Here is a 26,476-nt window from a genome sequence, read left to right on the forward strand (position 1 = left end):
TCCATCTACTCTTGTATCTACCTGGTTGTGTTTACACACATTCTCCCCTATTAGAATAGAAGTTTCTGGGGACAGCTGGGTGGCACAGTGGAAAAAGCACTGGCCCTGGATTCAGAAGGACCTGAGTTCAAATCTGACCTCAGACACTTGACACTTACTAGCTGTGTGACCCTGGGCAAGTCATTTAGTCCTCTTTGCCCTGCAAAAACAAACAAAAACAAACACTAAAGCTCTAGAATGGAAGTTTCTTAAGGGCAGTCTATTTTTTTATTTAATGGGGGGGGGGGTGCTTTTAATCTCCAGCAGTTAACACAGTGCCTGGCCCATAGTAAGTGCTTAATAAATGCTTGATTAGATTTCTTGGTGCCCCAGGCACTTCTCTAAGACTGTAAATTACTGACAAATTGCTGGGTCTGCAGAGGTGCCAAAAGTTTTCGTGTAATGAGTTCTCTGGGAAAGGGGAAGAGGGAAAATGCTCATTTGCCATCATAACATCGTTTCACCAACAGCATGGGTTCCACAAGGACAACATTGTAACAAGGTTCTCAAGGTACCAAGGATAAACCAGGAACTGGATTTGTCCTCCTCTTTCAATTACAGTAAAAATTTCCACTATCTAGACCATTCATGGTGGCCAAATTTTCTGAAATGTTGTGAATACACTCCTTTAAACATAAAAATTATTTTTATTAGGAACATTTTAGATGGAAACTAGCTATTTCCCTCAAGTACCATTTGCCCAGGTGGACCATGGGAAGCATTGAGAAGAATAAATGTTTCTTGATAGGGAAGTTAATAACCTCACCAACCATTAAACCATTTTCTTTCTTTCTTTCTTTCTTTCTTTTTTTTTTTGGTAAGTCAATTGGGGTTAAGTGATTTGCCCAGGGTCACACAGCTAGTAAGTGTCATGGGTCTGAGGCCGGATTTGAACTCAGGTCCTCCTGAATCCAGGGCCGGTGCTCTATCCACTGCATGACCTAGCTGCCCCTCAACCATTTTTTTTTTAAAGCTAGTGGTAAAGGTTGAATTTAAATACAGTCTACTAGTATCTGTTCTAGGGTATGCTAAAGACAAGGTGTTTCTGGTTTGGGTTAGATAAGACAATCACACACCCACAGCTGTACAACTTTTGTACCCCATGGGGTATTCTTTGCCTCTTGCTTGGCCTCTGGGAGCTGAAGTTACAGAGAAGTTTTCTTGACATAACAGAATAAAGGCCTTCCTAACCATTAGATCTTGGTGGTCTTCAAGAAGAATACAAGTGATCACTTGTCAGAGAGCTAGTAGAAAGGAGTTCCTACTCAGAAATGGGTCAGACTGGAACAATGTCTAGGTCTCTTCCCACTCCAAGATTCTATGACTACATTCTGTTGCATGGACAAATCAGCATCAGTCCCTGAAATATAGAGACCATGGTTCTGTTTTCCCAAACATGTAGCATAAAGCTTGCTTTCCTATAATCAAAAACTCCTGAGGCAGGGAGCTATCTATGCTTGCCTAAGAGATACTTTGAACACGACTACAGTCTGCTCATCCATTCATGAGAAGCACACATTAGGGGCTGAGTAAATTATTAACATTGCATTTACTGCCCATACCCTTTGAATCAGAGATTCTGCTGCTATGTACATATCTCAAGAAGATCAAAGACAAAAAGAAAGGAGCCATAAATGTGAAAATATTCATAGCAGCACCTTTTATGGTGGCAAAGCATATGCTTATAGATTGGGAAATGGTAGTCTCCTAATGCTGACATGGCCATATTTAGGGTCAGGGGGCTGATGTATTGGAATATTATTGCTTTTTAAGAAATAGTTAATATAAAGAATTCAAAGAAAAATAGGAAGACATTAACTGATGTAAACTGAAGTAAACAGAACCAGGAGAATAATATATACAAAGAAATTAATGTAAACAAGAAAAAACAAAACAAAACTGAATATTGTGTAATTTTAATGGCCAAGTTTGATCCTAGGAAAGGGTTAAGAAAATTTATTTTCTGCCTTTCACTTGTGGTAGTGGGGCAAGGGTGGAGGGACCATAGGTATCAATAATAATGTATATGCTATCAGATGTATTCAATGTATCAGTTGGTTTGGTTGAACTGTGGGGTTTTTCTTCTTTTAAAATATTTGTTACAAGGGAAGTCTCCCTGGATGGAGAAAGGTGGGGAAAGGAATTATTTGGAAATGAACATGATGTAAAAACAAAAGTCATCAATAAAATGAAAACAAGAAACAAAACTGTTTTGACAAACCTCAGCTTTGAATTCTTCTCCAATCCAACTATCTTCCTCACGATTTGTTGGCAGAAACCATAGCACATGAACAGGACAGAATTCTCTGCAATGTTGGCAATGAGTGCTGGGGTGGTCCCCTTGTAGAAGCCCCGAAAGCCCACTTGGGTGTATGTCTTTACGCAGCAGTTTACAAGGCCCCTGTACAAGTTGGGAAATGTCTGCATCTTCACTTTCAGGGTGTCAAAAGGCTGCCCAGTCAACACACATGCAGTTCCTCCTAGAATATGGAGCAGAAAGTCAGAATTCCTCTGCCTACCCAATATATTCAGCCAAAGAATGCTTCTCTTATTAAAAAAAAAATATGAAAGCTTTGTTTTAGAGCCAGCCCTCAATTATCCATAAGGAGAAGGGGGAAGGAAACAAGCATTTATTAACCACCGACTATGTGCCAGGCACTGTACTAATTGCTTTACAAATATCTTATTTTATCCCCACAAAAACCATGTGAGGTAGGTACCATTATGCTTCCCATTTTAGAGTTGTGGAAACTGAGGCAGACAAAGGTTAAGTGACTTGCCCAGGGACTCACAGGTATTAGGTACCTGAGGCTGTATTTTAAGTCAGGTCTTCCTGACGCCAGCACTCTATCCACAAAATAATAATGGGGGACGAGACACAATTATCTTTTTTTGCTTAGTACCAACCATAAGAGTAGGGTTCTAGGAAAAATAGTTTAAATTAAATAACATCCAACATTTATAAACTACTTTCACAGAAACATTGATATTCTGGGAAAAAAAAAAGAGATTGTAATAACCCAAGTCTCCCCACCACCCATCCATATGATGGGAATAACTCAAGCTAAGGAGCTTTTCATCAGTGAACACAAAAGCTGCCCTTTGACATGGACAAAATTTGCTGTCTAGCAAGCTTAACAATTTAAACAGAGGTTGCTTGTTTTATTCTTTAAGAATAACTAGCAATACCTAACATTTGTATAGTGCTTACTATGTGCCAAGCACTTTACAAATATTATATCATTTGACCTTTACCACAAGCCTGGAAGGTATTTTACAGTCAAGGAAACAGAGGCAGAAAGAAGTTAAGTGACTTGCTCATTTAAATAATGAAAGAGGGAAAGGGAAGGGTGGCATGATGTAGTGGAAAGAGTGCTGGATTTAGGGTCAAATCCCAGCTGCGTCATTTATTAACCATGTGATTATGATAGAAATAATAATAATTAATAATAATAAAGCTAGCATTTACATGGCACCCATTATATGCTAGGTACTATGATAAGCCCTTTGCAAATATTATAGCATTTAACCCTCACAACAATGCTGGAAGATAAGTAATATTATTATCCCTGTTTTACAATTGAGGAAACAGGATCAGACAGAGGTTAAATGATATGCCCAGGATCACACAGCTAGTAAGTGTCTGAAACCAAATTTGAATTCGGTTATTTCTGACTCTAGGACCAGCACTCTATCCACTGTGTTACCAAGCTGCCTGAAACTGATATAAGCACTGGCAAATCACTTAACCTTTCTGGGCCTCAGTTTCCTCATCTGTAAAATAAAGTTGAACTAGATGGCCTCTAAGTTCTCTTCCAGTCCTTAAATCTAGGATAGCATGAAACAAAGATGTGGCAAATACATCTAATAAAAAGTCCCCTGAAAGACTTCCATGAATTGATGCTGAGTGAAATGAGCAGAACCAAGAGAACATTGTACCCAGTATCAACAACATTTTGTGATGATCAGCTGTGATAGACTTCACTCTTTTCAGTATACAATGGTCCATGACAATGCCAAAAGACTTATGGTGAAAAATGCTCTCCACATTCAGAAAAAGAACTATGGAGTCTGAATGCAGACTGGAGCATACTATTGTCACTTTTGGTGTTGCTTTTTTGTTATTGTTCATGTTTATTCTTTCTTGTGTTTTTTTCCCTTTTATTCTGATTGGTGTGGAAATGTTTAACATGATAGTAATGTATAACCTATATCAAATTGCTTGCAGGCCTTGGGAGGGGGGAGAAAAAATTGTGACAAAAAAATCTTTACATGTAATTGAAAAAAATTAAAAATTAAATTTAAATTTAAAAAATACCTGGAAACCAATTGGGAAAAAAAAAGTCCCCGGACAAAGGTGCCAGGTCCCTGGCACCAACATCCCTATGAACAACCTAGATTGTGTTTGAGGCCTCTTGACCCTGCCAGTGACATAAGTATGTCTATCCTACAGACAGAGCCCAGAATTAAAGTACAGAGTTTGAGGGCTCTTGAGTCTGACCAACTCTACCAGAAATCTAATCTTCCCTCCAACTCTCAATATGAGGCTTGGCTTCTCTACCACCACTAATCTCAATTTATAAACTGCAGCCTCAGGTTTACTGGGCTTTTCTATCACCAATGTACAGATCTGGCAAGAAGGACGTGGCCAACATCTGTTCATGCCCATAGACTCTGCGCCCATCACTGGTGTCCCCCTGGTTATGCCACTAATTCCCAGAACCTCTCACGAGAAAGGATTTACAATCTGATTTGTTTTTTGATTTTTATATATCTTTGGAATACAGAGGAAGAGTATAATTTTTAAAAAATCAATACTGACTAAATGGAAAGAACAACAATTCAAAACTGAATGCTGCAAAATTATTATGACCAAGCTTAGCCAAAAAGGCGGCTTATGAGAAGGCAGGTTCCCCTGCTCCCAATATCTTCTTCTTCTTCTTCCCCCCTCCCCCAGGTTTGGGCCAATCACTTTTGGTGAGGCAATTGGGGTTAAGTGACTTGCCCAGGGTCACATAGCTAGTAAGTGTCAAGTGTCTGAGGCTGGATTTGAACTCAGGTCCTCCTGAATCCAGGGCCAGTGCTTTATCTACTGTATCACCTAGCTGCCCCGCAATATCTTCTTAGAGATAGAATACTATGGAATGTTAAATATGACGTCTAACTTTTCTAACATTTTGGTTAGTTTTTTTTCAAATGGTTTCCCCTCCTCTTTTCGATTTTGTTCTAAGGAATAGCTCTCAGAGGGAAAGGAGGGAAGGAATACATTGGGAAATGTAGGTGATATAAAAACAAAAGATCAAAAAAAATTATTATTTTTTTTAAAACTTTTTTTTCTTTAAGTAATGGCGAGTGTTGTGATCCTTATGTATGGGATTTAAGCACCACCTGTCAAGCCTTTACCCCAGGCTGAGAGCCACACCAGATCCTTGATGGCTGTTAGATACTTTGAGAGGAAGAGTCTACATTTTCTGTTAGGTCAGCTGACCTATGCCTCCTGTTTTCTGCCTTATTAAATAAGGATCTACCTCCACAGGATCTAATTTTCAGCAAAGAGTTAAACTACTGGGACAAGTATTTGGAAGAGATGCCAGATAGGTAAGCATTCCAGCATCTGGGCAATACTCAGTATACCATTTATAGTCAGCAAATAATTAGAAAAGAATGGAGGAATCTCAGATCATTTGTGATTTTCTTAAAATCTTTAGAACTAAGAGACCTCTGAGGTCACCTAACCCAGCCCCTTAACTTTATGGATACAGAAGGGAGGCTCAGAGAAAATGATTTTGTCCAAGTTCCCACAACAAGCTCATGGCAAAGCCAAAGTTAGAATGCAGATCTCCTCAATCCCAGAGTTCAGTGTTCTTTCCACTGTACCATGCACTGCTTTATTTCCCCCTGGATTTCCTCAAAGCAAACTTAAAGAATCATAAAGTCTTTTTCTCCCTATTTATTTGCAGGGCGACGGGGTAGGGATAAAAGAAAAGAATGGGGAGGGGGAATAAATAATTATAATTTTCTTCTTTAAGAGTTAATAGTATCAGGGGCAGCTAGGTGGCACAGTGGATAGAGCACCGGCCCTGGAGTCAGGAGTACCTGAGTTCAAATCTGGCCTCAGACACTTAACACTTACTAGCTGTGTGACCTGGGCAAGTCACTTAACCCCAATTGCCACACTAAAAAAAAAAAAAAAAGTTAATAGTATCTAATAATGCTTCTCAAAGCCTTTCAATATCATGAAGTCATGGCAATTTTTTTAGAGCTGGAAGACATTTAATAAGTCATTGAATCCTATCCCTTCATCTCTTACCAATGAAAAGGATGACTAACTTGACCAGGATCACATAGATGGCAAGTATCAGATGAAATCACAACTCAAGGTCTCCTGATCGCTAATACTGGATATCTTGCCCACAAAATTAGAAGTAGGCTATTTTTTTTTTAAGGACAGGTCCTGTGATCTTATTAGTATAGGGAATTCTTCATGAGGAAAACTTCTGCCGATAAAAAGCAGCACCTGTTTTTCATCTTATAGCCTTAGAGGCCTGGGGAATTATGAGGACAAATGACTTGACCAAGGTCAAAATGTGTCAGTAAATATGGTGACTCAAACTCAGGTCTTCCTTATTCTGAAGCCCTCTCTCCAGCCATGTTGTTTCTGATGGCTTAATGGAAGCTGAATAGACTTACTCTTACCCAGAATGTTCACAATTTATTTGGCTTAGATCCTTGGAATTGAAGAGATTCAATAAAAAGAGGATTAAATTGAAAAGTTGTTTAAACAAACAACCAGGGAAGCCCTACATTAAAACCAAAATGCCTCCAGCAGATGGGCCCCCTTTTGGAGAGATCTTTAAATAAATTAATATTGAAACATAAGGCTAATTAAATGACAAGATTTATGATGGCTCTGAAGGCAATCAAGTTATTCTTCTATTTGTGTGCTTTAGGGGTTATAAATGCCTTTTTTCTTTATATTATCAATCAACTCCCTCCTCACATGGGATATGCTTCTGTTTTTAAGACCCACAGAACACCAACTCAAGTTCCAACATCTCACTTTGGAAAACAATGACCTACCGCTACACCACCACCAGGTACTCAACAAACAAAGCGTACATAAATTTCCAGGATCAGGGGACAAAAAAGAGTGTGGTTGCCTAATACTTTACCTTACCCAGTGGGACTTGTGAGGTCAACAAACCAAAGCCTGTTAGAAGTCCTTCTGTCATTCACTTCAAAACAAATAAATCGATCCCCATTCTGAGAGGAACAAAGTATTTTTCCACAAGACTAGAAGGTCACCTAATGTGCAGTGCTGAGGAAGGCTGGTGATAGGGGATCGTGTCCTGATAAACAGCATGGAGCAATAGAGGCCTTTAGGTTGACAACTGCAGGACACGCTGTGGCAATAGGGTCTAAGGAGCAAAGATCACTATACCCTATGATCCAAGTACAAGGCTCTGAGGGCTACTAGGTTTGGGCCAATCACTTTTAAATAATTTGCCATGCCATACTTTTTCCTTCTTGTATGCCCATAAGCTTCTCCCTCCTCTATTTAGGGGACATTACTAGTAAAAATGAGTGGAATTAGCTTTTTCTGTTTGCCTACATATAGTCAATATTGAAAAAGATTGAGTTGTTATTAATATACTTACGTGGCACTTTTAAATTACAAAGTATCTTCCCATATACTCTCCCACAGATCCTCAACACCCTGTGCTATAGGTGGGGAAGCACCATTAGCTCCATTTTATACAGAAAGGTTGTGATTTACCAAAAGTCACAGTGAATTCATAAAATAACCAGGATTAAAACTCAATTCTCGGGGGCAGCTAGATGGCGCAGTGGATAGAGCACTGGCCTTGGAGTCAGGAGTACCTGAGTTCAAATCCAGCCTCAGACACTTAACACTTACTAGCTGTGTGACCCTGGGCAAGTCACTTAACCCCAATTGTCTCACTAAAAAAAAACAAAAACAAAAACAAAAACAAAACCTCAATTCTCCTGGTTTCCAGCACTCTGTCCACTATACCAGTTATTTCCAAGATTAGCAATCACTTTGCCATTAATATGGTGAAAACAACAACTACAAATGACCCATCTCACTTCTAGGAAACAAATGACAACTAGATTGCTCTAGCTGTAGGGAGGTGAGGGGGACTATAGATGGGAAAGGTTGCTTATGCCATGAGATGTGCAAGTCCTTTTCTGATACTTCATCGTGGCATGGGAGGGACCCCAGGTTCATGAAGGCTGTGCCAAAGGAATTTAAGCTCTAGCAGGTCTTACTGAAGCTGAAAAGGCTTAAGGACCATCCTAGTAAAAGACAACATTGGGGCAGCTAGGTGGCTCAGTGGATAGAGCACTGGCCCTGGATTCAGGAAGACCTGAGTTCAAATCCAGCCTCAGACACTTGACACTTACTAGCTGTGTGACCCTGGGCAAGTCACTTAACCCCTATAGCCCCACCAAAAAAAAGAAAGAAAGAAAGAAAAAGAAAGACAACATTGCTAAAAGACCAGCCTGGCTTAGTCCAGAGAGAATAAATACCAAAGAGTTGGCTACAAGACATGGAATTTGGGGGGGCCTGGCAACTCATTAAATCTTCTATTAAGGGATAAAGGGCTACCTTCTGCATTAAGGGAAGGAGAACTCAGGGTAAAATGACAAGTCTTTGTTACTTTTTACATTTAATGGTTAAATATCCAATAAAGGTATTAAAAGTCAGTGTGTATGTGTATAATACTCCTTTGAATTTCCAAGAGGAAAAACCCTGTGTAAATAAGAATAAATAATAAACATGCTTTGGTAAAACCACTCTCAATTCACAAACTGGTGAAGTTAGGTTCACTAATGTTGTGGGCTGGGGAAGTGCAAGGAAGGAAAAGATGAATTCATTGGGAATCCAAATATTAATTAGAGAAGAAGAGAGGGAGGGAAGGAGGAAGAAAGGTAAAGCAGAAGGAGGGGGAGGAGAAGTAGAGAGGGGGAGGAAGAGAAGAAGAACTAGTATTTAGATAGGCTTTTAAGGTTTGCAAAATGCTTTACAATTATTACCTCACTTGATCTTCACAACCCTGGGAGGTAGGTGCTATTATCTTCCCCAATTTACAGATGAGGAAACCAAAACAAACAGAGCTTAACTGACTTATCCAGGATCACACAACCAAGAAGTATTTGAGGCAGGACTTGAACTTAGGTCCTCCTGATTCTAAATCCAGTTCTCTATGTGCTGAGCCATCTGGCTGCCTTTTTAAAAATATGATCAGATAGTTCCAAAGGACTCATGATGAAAAATACTCTCCAAATCCAGAAAAAAACAACTGTGGAATATGGATGCACATTGAACCCTACTGTTTCTTTTGGTTTTGGTGCTGTTGTTTTCTTTTTTGAGGTTTTTCCTTTTTGCTCTGATTCTTTTTTCACAGCATGACTTATGCAGAAATATGTTTAATGTGTTTGTACATATATAACCTATATCAGATTACTTGCTGTCCTGGAGAGGGTGGAGGGAGAGAGGGAGGGGAAAATTTGAAACTAGAAATCTTATAAAAACAAATTTTGAAAACTATCTCTATATGTAACTGGAAAATAATAAAAAGACTTTTATTTAAAAAAATACAATCAGGGGCAGCTAGGTGGTGCAGTGGCCCTGGAGTCAAAAGGACCTGAGTTCAGATCCGGCCTCAGACGCTTGACACGTACTGGCTGTGTGACCCTGGGCAAATCACTTAACCCCAATTGCCTCAACCCCCCCCCCCCCCCCCCGCAAAATACAGTCCTATCTATGCCCCCATTTTAAACACAAGCACACCCTGGGTTCTGAACCTGAATTTCATGAATTTGTTTGTTTGGTTTTTAATTTGCTTTTCTGTACAATCAGTTTCCTTTGTAATCCTAAATTTTATTTTATACACATAAAAACACTATTCTGAGGAAGGAACCGTAGGCTTCATCGGACTAGCAATAGCATCTATTAGCACCAAAAAGGGTAAGAAGCCCCGTTCCGTAGCAAATATGCCTACCATTCCAGGCATTTTACATGAGAGCAGTCCACTTTGGATGAGTAGAGGCCTCAAAAGATTTTATAACACTCAGTCCCCCTCATAACATTGTTTCACCCATAGCAAGGTTTCAGGGTCAACATTATAGCAAGGCTCTCATGGTATCCAGAACAAACCAAGAATTACACTTGTCTTTCTCACCCAATGATGGTAGAACCTCAGCTATCTCAAATAGAAAGCTGGCTGGGAGGGCAGCCCAAATCAGATTAAAATGTAACTGGGAAATATTTAACAATTTTTAAAGGAATATAGATAATGTTAATATGTTGTTTTCTAAGTCAATATGAAGATAATGAGGCTCCTTATATACAATATAGTGGCCCCTGTTTATATCTGACTTTGATTGCAATTATCTAAAGGAGGGTTTCTTAAATTTTTTCTACTCTTGACCCCTTTTTGCCAGAGAAATTTTTACGTGAACCTGGGTATATAGGCATACAAAATAGGTATACATAATCTTTCACTACTGCCAAATTTTTCATGACCCTAACATTCAGCTATGTGATTCCACAAGTGGTCACAACCCACAGTTTAAGAAATGGGTCTAGAACATTTGAGGGAGGGCCAAATTTTCTGAAAAGCTGTGGGTATGCTCCTTCAAACATAAAGACTATTTTTTTACCAGGACCACTTTTATAGAGAAGTCTTTCTAAAAGCCATTATATTCTTAGTTACTTTTTAAGAAACACAGTATGTTAAACATGATCTGAACTTTCCTTGATGGCTCATGGTTATCACTTCAGACATCAATTACTGTAACTAATATGCGGTCCTACCTTCAGGATCTTCCGAAAAGTGGTAGAGCTGCTTGTCCAACATTACTGGGCATTTTGAGTGCTTACGCTTGATTTTTATAGTTTTGCTGCCTCCTCTTTTTGGTTTCAGACTCCCACTGTTAGCAGTGTGCCTCTGTTAAAATGGCATTCCCTACTTTTATTGCTACATGTTTGGAAACTAGCAATCTGAGTTCCTTAGTCCTTTGAGTGTAAAATAAGTTTCAACAAGGTCTAATGGTGTACCTGAGGTATGCTCTTAAATGAGCTATCATGCTTAAATTTTGTGAAATCTCTTTTGGCTGCCCACTGGCCTTTCCCCTTTACTGCCTGATCTGACTATTCTAGATAAATGAATTATTAGTATATTGCCATTTAATCAAATAAAGAATTCATCTACTTTCCAAATTTCCTTTCCTCAGTATGGAAACATATTAAAGACAAGTAACATCCAAAAATCAGTGTTAGGGGTCAGTGTAGTATAGGAGAAAGAACACTGACTCACTAGAGTTCGAAAACCTGAATTCAAATCCCATCTCTGACCCTCCCTACCAGTATGACCTTGGAGAAGTAATTTATTTCAGTTTCTTCATCATTCTTCATCTTCAGACCCTAACACTGGCACTTGGGGCTTAAGAAGATGCTAAACTCATTTTTACCTAATTCCAAATAAACCCACCCAAAAATTTCCAATACCTAATTCTAAGTGCCCTATTTCCAACTACCTCCAGGATATGTCCATTTCAATGTCATCACCTCAAATACTGGGTCCATGATGAAAATCAAGTTGTTCTCAATCCTCCCAAAAGAACAGCTTGGTTTCTAATTACTCCATGTCTTTCAAGGGCATCAACATTCCTCCCCCTCCCAGTCCACAAAACTTGGAGATTTTTTAGAAAATCATTTCTTCACCTTCATCCCCTAGCCAATCTCCTACCAAATCCTGTGGTTTCTTCTTTTGAATTTTCTCTCCATGTCCACTCCCCTAACCTCATCACAAAGTCTCAATCACTACAATTGCCATCTAGTTCCCTGCCTCCAACTCTGGCCTCTAATACTCTGTACAAGGCTGCCAGGTTGATCTTCCTAATACACCATTTATGTTTCACTTCCTTACTCAGAACCCTTCACAATGGCTTCTCCTTGATCCCTGCTATTCAAGGTCCTGCATTATCTGATTCAAAAGCTATTCAGGTTCATTTCAGCCCGTTCCCCAGGAAGCCCCTTCTCTTATAGCCTCTACAACAGGGAATAGCATATGTATTCCAAGGATTTTTCAGGCCAGGGATAGTGGGGGTTGCAAGTTCTCTTAAGCAGGCTGTAAGCTCTTTGAATGACTAAATGGGAAAAACAAACAAAAATTGTACTGAGTGTTTACAGTGTAAAAAACATTGTATTTTAAAAATATATTTATATATTTCCAGTTCCAAATTCTTTCTTTTCCCCCACTGATTGAGAAGGCAAGAAATTATACCCATTATACATATGAAGTCATGCAAAGCAAATTTTCACATTAATCATCTTGTAAAAGGGTGGGGTGGGGGTAAAGCAAGGGAAAAAAAGGGAAAAATCTGTAAACTACTGTGCTAAGGGCTGAGAATCCCAATTGAAAAATAACAAGACAGCCTTTGCTCTTAAGGAGATTACATTCTAATGGGGGGGGGCAGGGAGAGATAACACATGGAGAAGATTTCATAGGCAAGTCAGCTGGAAAGGCCCTGTGTTTCTTAAGGTTCTGTGGCAAAATGGAGGACAATGTAGGTTCTTTAATAGCATTTCCATTGATTTTTTTAAAAACCCATTATTCGTTGCAGATGCTAACCCATTTGATAATGCCAAAATCTTTGGCAGTGAGAAATTTCTTTTCTAGGGTTTTGGTAGCTGAGGCTGCTGAGAAAGCTGGGGCTCCACACCTGCAGAGGCAGTTGCCAAGCCCCACCTCCACAAGAGTTGCTTCCATGGACTATGGCTATTGGGGCTTGGCTGGAAGTACAGCGGAGTTGGAGATGGGGGAGGGTGCTATTCCTAGGACTCTTGGGCTTACTTGCCCATTGTTGGTAGTTGACTGTGGGTAGTACTAAGTGAGAGGGCAGCTAGTGGATAGAGTGCCAGCCCTGAGTCAGGATGACTTGATTCAAATCCGGCCTTAGACACTTACTAGCTCTGTGACCCTAGGCAAGTCACTTAACCCCGTTTGCTTCAGTTTTCTCACCTAGAAAATGAACTGGAGGGGGCAGCTAGGTGGCACAGTGGATAAGGCACCGGCCCTCGATTCAGGAGGACCAGAGTTCAAATCCAGCCTCAGACACTTGACACTTACTAGCTGTGTGACCCTGGGCAAGTCCCTTAACCCCCATTACCCCACAAAAAAGAAAAGAAAGAAAAATAAATAAAATAAAATGAACTGGAGAAGAAAAAGACAAACCACCCCAGTATCATTGCCAAGAAGACCCCAAATGGGGTCATGAAAAGAGACACATTTGAAACAAATGAACAATAATAATAAAATAGTAGTGGGAATGACAGGACCTTTCTTCTCCACCAGACTTGCTTCTCTCAGTAATGGCTGCAAAGCTGGAAAGACCTATATGAGCTGATGCAAAGTGAAATGTACTGTATACAAAATAACAGCAATATTGTAAGATGATCTGCTGTGAATGATTTCGTTATTTTCAGCAATACAATGATCCAAGACAACTCTGAAGGACTTATGAAAAATGCAATCCATCTACAGAGAAAGAACTGATGGTATCTGAAAACAGATTGAATTGTAATTTTTTTGTTAGTTCCTTTATCTGAAGTTTTGTTTTAGTCTGTTTTCTTTAACAACCTGGCTAATGTGGAAATGTTTTGCATAACTACTCTTGTATAACTTATATTGAATTGCTTGAGTTCTTAAGGGGGGTGGGGTGGAGAGGGAGGGAGGAAGAGAATTTGGAACACAAAGTTTTTAAAAAATTAATGTTAAAATTTGTTTTTACATGTAATTTAGGAAAACAAAAATTCTAAAAAATATATATGTATGAGAAGACATCAAAAAAAATTTTTTAATGGAGCTAAAAAAAAAAATGACTGCAAAGTCAACCTGGAAGCAGAGCCAATGGTCTGGGAGGCACTAATATTCCCAAGGCTCTTGGGCTCAGAGTCCTGGACTGCTTTTCCCAGTGTATGAGGAGAAAAGGTGATCCAAGGGGTTTCACCTGATCAACACCTGACACTTCCTATTTCTACCTCAGGATCAGTTGCTTTTTTAACTAGACTTGCTGATCTACCCATGGGTAGCAAGTCAAATCTTATACACTTGTATATCTTCCACAAGCACTCAGCAAAATGTCATAGAACAGGCACTCAGTATGTGTTTGGCTGATAATGACATTATGGTGAAGAACATTGGCAAGAAACAATGGGTCAAAAAAAAGGAAAGAAACAATGGGTCAAAAAACAATGGGTCAACCTTGTGACTACATATTGTTGCTCTCAAATCACTACATGTTGGCTGAAGGAAAAAGTTTGTGATCTTCCTAATGATAAACAGCATCCCCACTAAATCCAGAATTAAACACTTCCCTCTAAATACACAAAATATTGTGTCCAAAGGGAGCATCTATTTATTCACCTGATCTCTCATAGAATCTTTTTTTTCTGGGCAATGAGGGTTAAGTGACTTGCCCGGGGTCACACAGCTAGTAAGTGTCAAGTGTCTGAGGCTGGATTTGAACTCAGGTCCTCCTGAATCCAGGGCCAGTGCTTTATCCACTGCACCACCTACCCGGGAGCCTCTCTCACATAGAATCTTAACACTGGAAGGGACCTTAAAGTTTCTGTAATACAAACCTTTCATTTTATAGATGGAGAAACTAAGTTCAGGTCAGGCTTGCCCATTGTCATAGAAAAAAAATACAATTATAGTAATTTTAAAAGAAATTCCTTGTCAGAGCAAATACACTTATTGAAGAAAAACTATAATGAGAATCTTGAAGCTTCTCGATGTGAAAAAATAAAAAAAATTATTCATTCCTCAAGATACCTAAGGAATGAAAAACACATACATTCACACTCAGAGCCAGTAGACTTCATTAATTTTTGTTCCAGAGATGCAGATACAGCAGCAACAACATATGAATGAAAGACATTATTAGTCTCCCTTCTCAACCTTCATTAGGAGAGAGATACAATATACTGTCTATACACCTTTCTTTTCATAAGAAAAAAAAAAGACTTCAAAGTCTGTAAAGACATTTCAGAGATTTATACAGCCTATGTTTTATGGAATTAAGACAAATCTGCAGAAATAGGAAACCATAATACTGAATTCAGGGAAAATTCAACTGTTTGCCATTTCTTCAGGACAGGGATTCCCAATTTGAGGCATGAATATCTCCCAGGTGGTAGAGAAGCTCATCAGAGAAGTATGGGGCCGGGGCAGCTAGGTGGTGCAGTAGATAGAGCCCCAGCCCTGAATTCAGGAGGACCTGAGTTCAAATCTGGACTCAGACACTTAACACTTACTAGCTGTATGACCCTGGGCAAGTCACTTAACCCCAATTGCGAAGAAGAGGAAGAGGAGGAAGAAGAAGAGGAATATTTAGTACATTGTTGTATTATTGAAATCAATCTTTGCTTTATTTCTTTTTCTTTTTTTTTTTAGTGAGGCAATTGGGGTTAAGTGACTTGCCCAGGGTCACACAGCTAGTAAGTATTAAGTATCTGAGGCTGGATGGTTTATTTCTTACATGGATTTACATGTTAAACATTAGACAGAGATTCTTAGGCTGTGATCAAACCTGTCTTTTAAATATTCTGATAATTGTATTTCGACATAATTAATGTTCTTTGTAATTCTATGCATCTTATTTTATGCATCTATCACAAGTCAGTAAGCATTTACTATTAAGCACCTACCATGTAACAAGCACTGTGCTTTAGACAGATGGAAGGGGAATGTGGGGGAAGTGAATAGTCTCTCCTCTTAAGGTGAAAGCAACCTAATATTTGCCTTTTCTGTTTCTTTGAAGAGTCCAGTACATCTCAAAAGGAATCTATTATAAAACAGTAGTGAGGAAGTGATGGAAAGGATATGTTCCTTCTGTAATGCTCTAAGAAGATATTTCAAAATCTATAGAATGATGGGCAGCTAGGTGGCGAAGTGGATAGAGCACCAGTCCTGGAGTTAGGAGTACCCGAGTTCAAATCCGGCCTCAGACATTTAACACTTACTAGCTGTGTGACCCTGGGCAAGTCACTTAACCCCAATTGCCTCACTAAAAAAAAAATCTATAGAATGGATCTGTTACATAGTAACAGGGAGGCTTCTCCAGGAAGTCTGGAAGCAACTTAAGTTCTTTCACAAATTTCATTCTGAGAAGACAAAGAGAGAAATAGAGGGACTGAATGTTCTCTGGGATTACCTGCAGCCCCTGCAGTAAGGTCAATGGCAGCTTGGATGGCAGGATTGGACTTCATGTTGTCCCACCTGTTTATTTCCCTCTTGGAATGGAACTATCCAGACTTTATGGTTGATTAGGCATACCCCTGGAGAGAAAGAAAAGACCAATATTAACCAAGTCTTTAGCAGCACCTAGTTTGATCATTATAGACTTGACAACTTGTTATTGTCTCTCAAACAATGAGGATTTAATATGTATTCCTGGAAAGCTGGGATACTTGAAAACAAAAGCAAAAAAGGATAGGTGTGGTATCATTGAACTAAAAATCTGTGGTTTAAAAAAAACACCACAAAAATGTTTTTAGTTGCAAAGTTACAACAGATTTAAGTCAATGAAGAACAGAGAGCCCCTGCAATCAATACACAGACTACACAAAAATCGAATGGTGTTACTTGAGAAGAATTCTGCTGACTTACTAGAAACTAGGAGAGAAGAGTTAACTAGGGGACAAATCATCAACTATAAATGTGATACATTAGTTGTCCCATGGTCCAAGCTAAAGGTCTAAAGCCACATAACAGACCAGTTCTAAACCTCATGCAATAGCTAAGGCTCCTAAGAAGCAGTAACAAAATTAAGAGATCTGAAAAACAAAAACCTGCTCTATCCCTTTGCTTATAACAAATCCAATTTAGCTTTTGGGGAGAAGGAGGAGGAGGAATAAAAGAGAGGACAAAAGGGGCATTGAGAAAGCAAAAATGGGGGCGGCTAGGTGGAGCAGTGGATAAAGCACCAGTGCTGCATTCAGGAGGACCTGAATTCAAATACACTTGACACTTACTAGCTGTGTGACCCTGGGCAAGTCACTTAACCCTCATTGCCCCACAAAAAAAAAAAAGAAAAAGAAAAGAAGAAAGAAAGAGAATCCAAAAATGTCAGTGAGAAAGGACCTCAATAGTCCTCTAGTCCAATGCAAACAAGAATTCAACTACATCTCTGAGGAGTGATAGTAATGCAGGTTTTCCACTAAAGACATCCAGTCCAGGTAACAGGGTGCAATGGAAACCCCTTATTCCTTAATATTGAAAATATCACTGCATTGATACTGTCCTTTTGGGGAAAAAACAGCGTAATTAATAGCAGACAACAACAGCAACAACAATAATATACTTGTGACACCTTTATAAAGTAGCTTTGGGGGGGGTGGTGCAGGGGTGAGGATTGATGGAAGAGAAATATGAAGCTGGTTTAGAATAGACATTCTGTTAAATGCACCTTTTGAGTTTGACCAGATCCCAAGAATGAGTATTACTTCAAAAAGAATACAGTTAAGCATAACTCCAATGAAGCAAATAAGTTAACGCTTTTGTTAGACTAAGGAACTTGGTAAAAAAATGTCTACCTAGTGATAATGACTGTAAGGTCCAAGGCAAGGAGAAATGGTGGTAATTGTCCAAGTTAGAGAAATTGGTGAAGGCTGAAGAGGGAAAGGACATTGAAAAGCTAATACAAAAGCCAAGGTTTGACGTTAACTACTCCCACAGCCCTAACTTTGTTTTTAATCAATTTCTACTATGGAGGAGGTGACCTCAGAAAGAAGAAACAAAGCAGTTACTTTTCAGGTGGCAACAGGGACCTTCTTCTTTCCTGAGGGAAGTAGGCGCCTTAGACTAGGGGTTTGGGGTGGCCAGAGAACTGAACCTGTTTTTTAAACAGTTGTAAATGCCCAAGCTGCCTCCCACCCACGTTACAATGACCCAGCTTGGAAAGGCATCATCCCATTCATAAAACCTTCCGGCTTCTCTGCACAGAGGCAGCAACATAACTAAGGTCAGCGACTAAATGACACCACTCGGGACGAAACTCAGGGGACGAAAGGATACCGTGACTGACAGTTGCGGAGACAAGGTGAGGGGGCCCGGAGAGGTGAAACAACTGGCTTCCAGCTGTTATGGCACATTACTCCCAAATCTCTGGGGCACAAAACCCTCCAACGAGTTTCACGCAGCTCCCCCGACCCCCGCCCGGGATTGGGGTGGGGGGACAAAGCGTGGAGCGGGGTCCCTCCCACCCTTTAGTTCCCGGGAGCGCTGCAGGTACCGGTTGCACGTGTCAGGGGCAGGGAGGCGTCAGAGCCAGTTCCCGGTAAAGCGCAGGTAGTCAAGCGGGAGAGAAAAACTAGAAGATTCGCCTTCCCTCCTTTCCCCAGAGTACGGGGTTCCCCCTCCTTTCCCCATGGCGCCCCGAGCACATTGCAAAGACCCGGGCCTGTGCCGCGCACTGCTCACCAGTGTGCACAGCGCTAAGGGCCGGCCGCCTCTGTCTCCTCCTCCTCCTCTTCCTCCGCTTCTACGCGGTTTGAGAGTGCTAGAGGCAGCAGCTGCACTCACTCCATGGCCCTGAGCGGGCCGTTTAACCCGGGGTGCGTGTGACACCCCCGCCGCCCCGCCCCCGCAGACTTATATAGACGCACGCCTGTGGCGCGCCTGCACCGCGCAGCCCTGATCGCCTGCCCGCTCACCCCAGCCATCCTGCCCTCTCTAAGCCTTCTTCCCCAGCTCAGCTAGCCGACCAGCCAGCCTGCCAGCCGGGAAAGCGGAAGTCAGGCGACAGCCACGACTGGGCTGGACTGCGCTCCGCCCCGGAGCCTGAGGCCTCTACGGCTCCTACCGCGCAACTTGTATCCCCAAGGAGCGCAGCGCATCCCCTTTCCGGGGACCCCAGCGCGGCCGCGGCTTCCTGCGCCGCCGCCGCCGCCGCCGATGTCCCGGGCGTGCGGGCGGGAAGCAGTGGAATGGACTTTCTCTATTTGGTTTTCTGTGGAATCCCTCGTTACCCCTATTCTAATCCCTCTTCTTCTGCCCAACCCTCCCCCCTCCCCCATCGGCTTTTGGACTTCAGTTTGGGGATGAAATGAAAGCAGGAAGGGAGCCGAGGACCGTCCGATCTAGTAGACTGCATTTGTGTTTGACCCTAGGAGACTTTGGGATTATCAAGTGACTCTCGGTTCCTGGGCCTGGGTTTTAATGGGGTCATATTTAGAAATTAGTCACGTTGTGATTTCACTTGGGTAATAGATATCCTATTGCCTTCTCGATGCATGGGAGGAGATTTGAAACTCAAAATAAAAATGAATGTTGAAAATAAACACTTTTTTAAAAGTCTGTCGCTTTGACGGAAGACATTAATTCTAAGTTTAAAAGCATGGGAGTAAGGAAAAGTAAAGAAGAGCACTTTTGGATGTAATATTGGGAAATGAATGCAAAACCATTACTGGGGGAAAGCTTTTCTCCCACGCCCTCCCCCTAAAGGGGCTTGAGAGAAAGCCATTTATTCCGATTAAAAAGCCTATATCTTGAATGCACACTATGATACAGTACCTGACACACAATATTTGATTGACGTATTTATTTCTTACGGGCAGGACTCTGTGCTAGGCACTCCAGGGATGCCACATCAATAAGACCTAAGCCCCTGCTTTTCAAGAGCTAAAGCGGAGGTCGAAATCCTTTTAATGACCTCTCTGATTTTTCCTTTAGGATGCGTTTTTTTTAATGTCTAAAAAATAAATAAATTTAAAAATAAAAAATGAATGAATGAATGTCTATGTATCCTTGGTGTTGGAGAGCTCCTAATAGGAAGAGGATCTGCTTCATAAATACAGTACCCAAGGTGGGGGAGAGTGGATCAAGAAGAGTTGGGGATTTTCTGTTTTTTGAGTCCTTATGCCTTGGGTAAAGTAGGTATCCCTTCCATACCCTGATAAGAGAGACAGAAGCCCGAAGCAACATCCTATTCAAAGTGCTTTGGCTCAGATACTATGTTTCTAATTTCATTTCCTCCAACATGGTTTCTTTCTTAATTGAATTTAATACCATTCTGTCTCCTACCAAAAACATTCTTTCTATGTTGTGTTGTAACATCGCATCATAGACAATACATTTTAACATTCTGTCACCCGAAAAAAAAAAAAACAACAAAATAGCATAAATAGTTTGATGTTATTGCCAACTTAATCCTAATGTCTACTGAAACCCAGCAGTACTATTTAAATAATGTGACAGCTATCTACTCTGAGTATGAACTCCCACAGATTATTATAAGAATCTCACATGAATGGCGTTCATCTAAAAGCTGGGTGTGGCTCTTTTAAGCTTTTTTTTTTCTTTTTTGCAGGGCGGTGAGGGTTAAGTGACTTGCCCAAGGTCACACAGCTAGTAAGTGTCAAGTGTATGAGACCAGATTTTAACTCAGTTCCTCCTGAATCCAGGGCCAGTGCTTTATCCACTGTACCACCTAGCTGCCCCGTCAAGCTTTCTTTTAACAGAATTGTAAAACTTCAGACTGTATGACTCTAAGAGCTCTTATAGATCATCCAATCTGACCCTCTTACTTTAAAGGCTCAGGGAGGCTCAGTCATTTGCACATGACCAAGATATAGATACAGATATTATCTCATTGGGTTCTCACACCAACCCTTTGAGGTAGGTGCTATCATTCTGTGGACATTTTACAGAAGAGACCGAGGGCGTTGTCCAATACGACATAGGAAGAATATGTTTAAGGCAATATTTGAAATAAAGTTTTCTTGACTCCTACGCCAATGCTATTGCCACCTAGGGGACTAGTTAGTAATGGATCTTGTAAGTAGTAGTAATGATGTAGTAATGAATCTTGCCAAGAACATACCACTCTTCCTCCAGTGAGATAAACATATGTAAAGGCATTTTCAAAACCCTTAATGTATTATCTAATGATAAGCTGTTATTATTATACTATGTTGTAATGATATTACTGACACATTAAATAACTTGAAGAACACCTACCTCCCATAATTATGAGAACAGAGTAAGACAATATTTGTAAAGTGCTCTGCAAACCTTATACATGTTAGCTATTGTTGTTATTACAGCTGACATTTATGGACAGTTTTAAGATGTGCAAAATGTTTTGCAAATATTCTTGTTTAATCCTCATAAACCTGTGAAGGTATTATTTTCTCCATTTTACAAGTGAAGAAACTGAGGCTCAGAGAGGTTACAGGATGTGTCCCAGATCACACAGCTACCAAGTGTCCAAATTGGGATTTGAACCTGTCTTTCTGCCTCCAAATCCAACATTCTGCCTACCACCAATAAGTCATGCACTTTAAATTATGTTTCAAGTAATAATGAGATGGATTGACATAAAACTATGCATATTTTCCATGTTCCCCTTTTTTTAATGGTAGGTATTTGCAATACAGGTCAGGGTCAGGGGTGTAGCCTTCAGCCATGGGACAGTTTGTCTTTATGTGAAGCAACCAGCCTATGAAAGGATTAAACACAGGACCTGAATTTGTTAACATCAAGCTCCAACCACTGTTTTCCATGTTTTCAACTTTAACATGTTATCTGTAATGTGTAGTGTCTATTAAAAGGAATCAGGGGCTCCTTCCAATAGGGTAGTACATTATAAGAGTATTTGGTAATAACAGCAACTACTTTAAAAAAATATTTACTTCAAAACATCCTTTTGAACTGCTGACTCTTCCCAATGTTTCTATTTTATAAAAGAGAAGATAAATAGAGGGGTTTATAAATGACTTAATCAGGATCACATGGACACTTGGAGAGTGAGGCACGGGCCGCTGTAGTCTTGATTGCCTATCCATTCTAGTTTGCTTTGTTATTATCTTTAACCAAGATCTTGCAGAATTAAATCTTCTATGCCTTTGTTCTAAGGATGACTCCATGTCATCTCCAATTGCCTGGGGGTTGGACAAGTTTTTGCTTTTTAAATGTGGACTTAATGCAAGAAAACAAGTTTGCATGTTTTCCCCACCCCATTTGTTCACAGCTTCTGCCAGTTTGCCCATATTGGGATTTCACAATCATCACTTGTAACTGCTTATCTTTGTCCTAAAGCAGTTAATGTGACGTCAGTCAGGGTTAGGGGCAGAATAATCAGTTTTGCAAAATGGAAAAAAAAAGTGAACAGATTGCTGTTTCTAAGAGATTTCTCAACATGCTGGTTAATGATACTTTTTAAAAAAGTGAATAATTCCACTTAAAAAGGATACCTGCTTACCCTAGCCCTGAGGTAGTTCATACAAAGGATGTCATTGTTTCTTTTGAAAGTGAACAAAATTGTGACCTGAACACTGCACAGAAAATGACAATGTATGTCATTTCTACTTTAAATTTTCTAAATAAGAAAAAAAGATATTTTTTTTCTATTTTAAGAGTCAACGCTCTTCTTTCCTCTCCATTTAATTTGTTTTTCCCCCGGGGGCAGCTGGGTGGTGTAGTGGATAGGGCACCGGCCCTGGATTCAGGAGGACCTGAGTTCAAATCTAGCCTCAGAAACTTGACACTTACTAGCTGTGTGATCCTGGGCAAATCACTTAACCCTCATTGCCCTGGAAAAAAAAAAACAATAAAAAAAATTTTTTTCCATCTCAGAATGGCTGGTCAGATAGGGTTTTTGTTCCCTTCTTTGTAAAAGGGGGAAAATTTTTGCCCTGCAAAAGAGTCCTTAAAATACTGGGATAGTGTTTTAAAAGGGGACAACTTATTTTATAGGATCTTGCATTGGAAACAACTACAAAGGTAGCTGAACTAATTAGCTCAACAATATTAAGCACCTATATGAAAGGCATTGTGCTCTTTGGTTCATAAATAACAAGAAAAAAAGAATTAGTTGCATTAAACATTAAGTGAATTTTAGATATTAAACTTTGGCAAATATACCAAGATTTGGCCAAAGGACCTGGGTTCAAATCCTAGCTCTGCCACTTACTATCTATGTAACCTTGGGTTGTTTTTCAGTTTCTTCATCTGTAAAATGAAGGGTATGGAAGAAAAGTCACTTAGTATATGCCAGAAACAGTTCTAAATGCTGAAGAAACACATAAAGACAAAAATGTGGTCCTACCCTCAAAGAGCTTACTTTCTAGTAGGGATACCTCTAATGAGGTAAATAACTAGGTACATACAAAATATATATAGCATATGTGGAAGATACTCTGAGAGGGGAAGGCAGTGGCTGAGGAGACTAGAAAGACCTACTACAGAAGGAGAAATTTGAGTGTTGAAAGCAGAGAAACTAAAAGGTAGAGGGGAAGGAGCAGCACATTCCAAGGATAAAATATAACTAGAGGCAGGCAGCTCGGTGGCACAGTGGATAAAGCACCAGCCCTGGATTCAGGAGGACTAGCTATGTGACTCTGGGCAAGTCACTTAACCCTCATTGCTTCACAAAAAAAAAAAAAAAGATCTAGAGAAGAGGGAATGTCATGTTTGATGAACCCCAGATCGGCCAGTGTAATTGGATTGGTGGTGGTGGTGGTGGTCCTTTCTCAAAGAGGACCAATGAGGGTGATGTCTTGACTTACCCATGAATTGCAGAGCTGTGCAAAGTCATCAGTCTCAGTCTCTCCTCCAGAGTCATCAGAGTCCAGTGGCAAGACCTAAGTCTAGAGATGGTCCTGGATGAAGTGGATTACCTTAGTCTTTCTAAATTAAGGCCTTTCTTTACCAGGTCTCATTTGTCAGAGGCCATGCCCATTCATTGACTAAGGGCTAGGTAAGAATTGAGACAAAAGATGGCCTAATTCACCATCTCAAAAATATCAGTCTGAGAGGGGAAGACCTTCACAGTTTCTAGCCAGAACAAAACACAATTGCTATTTACACTCATTCCAAGTCATCAAAACCTAAACATTGGGGCAGCTAGGTGGCACAATGGATAGAGCACAGGCCCTGGAGCCTGGAGTACCTGAGTTCAAATCTGTCCTCAGACACTTAACACTTACTAACTGTGTGACCCTGGGCAAGTCACTTAGCCCCAGTTGCCTCACTTAAATAAAAAAAAAAAAGAATGAGAAAACCTAAACATTAAGCCACTGAGGCCTGGGCTAAAAGCTCTTGGTCATTCAATGAAAGCCAGAATGATTTGGGTTTAAAGGGTAGTCACATAACTCCACTTGAAACATCACAGGCTGGTCCAGAGAATTATTGGACTTCTTTAAAGCCATCGTTTTTGGTTTTGGTTTTGGTTTTTTAAAAACTGGGTTTTTTTCTGAATTATAATTTCAAGAAATTGTAAATGAATACTGCACAAGACAAAAAGTAGATTGTTGGGAGCAGCTTGGTGGTATAGTGGATAGAGCACCGGCCCTGGATTCAGGAGGACCTGAATTCAAATCTAGCCTCAGACACTTGACACTTACTAGCTGTGTGACCCTGGGCAAGTCACTTAGCCCTCATTGCCCCTCAAAAAAAAAAAAGAAAAGAAAAAGTAGATTGTCTCAGCTTTTAGGAAAAAATAAATGTGTAACTGGGTAATAGAGTATGTAGAAGGGAATAAAGAAGATTGGAAAAGTAGGAAGATGCCAGGTTATAAAGACCTTTAAATGCCAAAGGAGTTGATATTTTTTCCCTGGAGACTGACATGATCAGAACTATGCTTTAGAAAAGTCATCTTGACAGATGGGTGGAGGATAAACTAAAAAGGAAAGAGAATTGAGGATAGGAGACCCATTGGGGGCTATTATAATGATCCAGACAATAGGTAATTAGGGCCTGAACTAGGATTGTGGGTGTCTTTGGAGGAGAGAAGGTAACATATACACAAGAGAGGGGCATATGTACAAGAATGTAGAAGTGACAAGATTTGGCAACTCAATGACTGTCTGAGGAGAGTACAAGTAAGAATGTAAGGGTAACATCAAGGTTACATGCTCTGGACAGTTATTGGGAAGGGAGAAGGGTTTGGGGGTAAAGATATGTTGAGTTTGAAATGCCCATGGGACATATCAGTAGACATATCCAAAAGGCCATTGGTGATGAGGTACTGTACCTCCAGAGAAAGATCAAAGATGGATATATAGGCCTGGGAATTATCTTCAGAGAGATGATAATTGAACCTATGAAAGCTGATCAGATCACCAGGTGAGACAAATGAAGAGAGAAAGGGGAGATGACACAGGACAGAACCTTTGGAGACATGGATAGTTAACATGGATAAATAACTGAAAAGGAAAGAATTGAAGAACAAAAGAGACTGATAAGTAGTTTGTAGTAGATAAGTAGATAGGAGAACTAGAAGAGAGCAGTTGTCCCAAAAATCTAGTGTGGAGAGAGTATCCAGAAGGAACAGATGAATAACAGAGTCAAATGTTTGAGAGAGGTCAAGAAGGGTCAGGATTGAAAAAAGGCCATTCATTAGATTTGGCAGTTAAGAGGTCACTGACATTTTCAGTTATACAAAAGGGTGAGTAGCCAGATTTCTGAGGGCCTAGAAGAAAATGAGAGTAGAGGAAATGGAAGCATCCAGTATAGATTGCTTTCTCAAGGAGTTCATGAAGAAGAGGAAAGATAGAGGATGATAACTAGTGGAGATGGTAGGATCAAGTCAGACATTTGTAGGCAGTAAAAAAGGAGTTAGTAAGTAAATAGGAAGAGATTGAAGATAATAGAAAGAATAGGAATGATGGGGGAGGGGAGCTGCAATCTGCAGAAGACAGGTAGGGTGCACATAGAGGGGTTGGCTTTGGCAAAGAGAAGAGCTACCTCTTCATCTGAGACCAAATAAAGGAAGTGGGAGAAGATGAGAAGGGAGAGCTCTCAGCAGTTGTCTTCAATTTTTTTAATGAAATATAAGACAAGGTCTTGTGATAAGAGGGTAAAAGTCTTATAGGTGAGAAGCTTGAAGAAAGACCAGAAGGTTTGAAACAGCCACTGTAGGGAGTGGGATAATGAATCAATTAGGGAGGAATAAATTGTTTGCCTTGCTGCAGTGAGGACCCAATTAAGATCAGATAATATGAATTTGTAGCAGACCCCCCAAAAAAAACTTTCATGATTTTCATGAAAGTTTCATGACTTTCTCTAGATCAATTCATTTGTGCATGAATAGAAGTGAAGAAGGGTAGGAGTAATCTTGGAGAGGAGATTAGAAAAGCATGATTGGGGATAGAACAATGGAGCAAGACATTTGAGAATGGAATATAATTTGTTTTGGTTTTTGTTGTTGTTCTTTGTTTTGTGGGGCAATGGGAGTTAAGTGACTTGCCCAGGGTCACACAGCTAGTAAGAGTCAAGTGTCTGAGGCAGGATTTGAACTCAGGTCCCCCTGAATCCAGGGCCAGGGCTTTACCCACTGTGCCACCTAGCTGCCCAGAGAATGGAATATAATTTAGAGTTGAGTTGGTTCAACAAAAGATGAA

At 40.2% G+C, this 26,476-nt stretch overlaps 1 protein-coding gene across 2 annotated transcripts in view; it reads right to left on the reverse strand.

The window, feature by feature from the left end:
* Positions 1-18,938, reverse strand: part of SLC25A15 (solute carrier family 25 member 15) — a 43,044-nt gene extending 24,106 nt beyond the window's left edge. Inside the window, exons 1-3 of one of the 2 annotated variants that reach the window (XM_043994385.1) lie at positions 18,555-18,938; positions 16,288-16,411; positions 2,261-2,519 (exon numbers count right to left, since the gene is read on the reverse strand). In XM_043994385.1, coding sequence (XP_043850320.1) covers positions 2,261-2,519; positions 16,288-16,342 — 314 coding nt within the window. In that variant the 5' untranslated portion in view covers positions 16,343-16,411; positions 18,555-18,938. Of the gene's footprint in view, positions 1-2,260; positions 2,520-16,287; positions 16,412-18,366; positions 18,505-18,554 lie in introns of those variants that run through there. The other variant, XM_043994386.1, reaches the window with a different exon arrangement.
* Between the last annotated feature and the right edge of the window lie 7,538 nt (positions 18,939-26,476).

This window comes from Dromiciops gliroides, chromosome 3 (assembly GCF_019393635.1).
Source record: "Dromiciops gliroides isolate mDroGli1 chromosome 3, mDroGli1.pri, whole genome shotgun sequence".
Classification (NCBI taxonomy): Eukaryota; Metazoa; Chordata; class Mammalia; order Microbiotheria; family Microbiotheriidae; genus Dromiciops; species Dromiciops gliroides.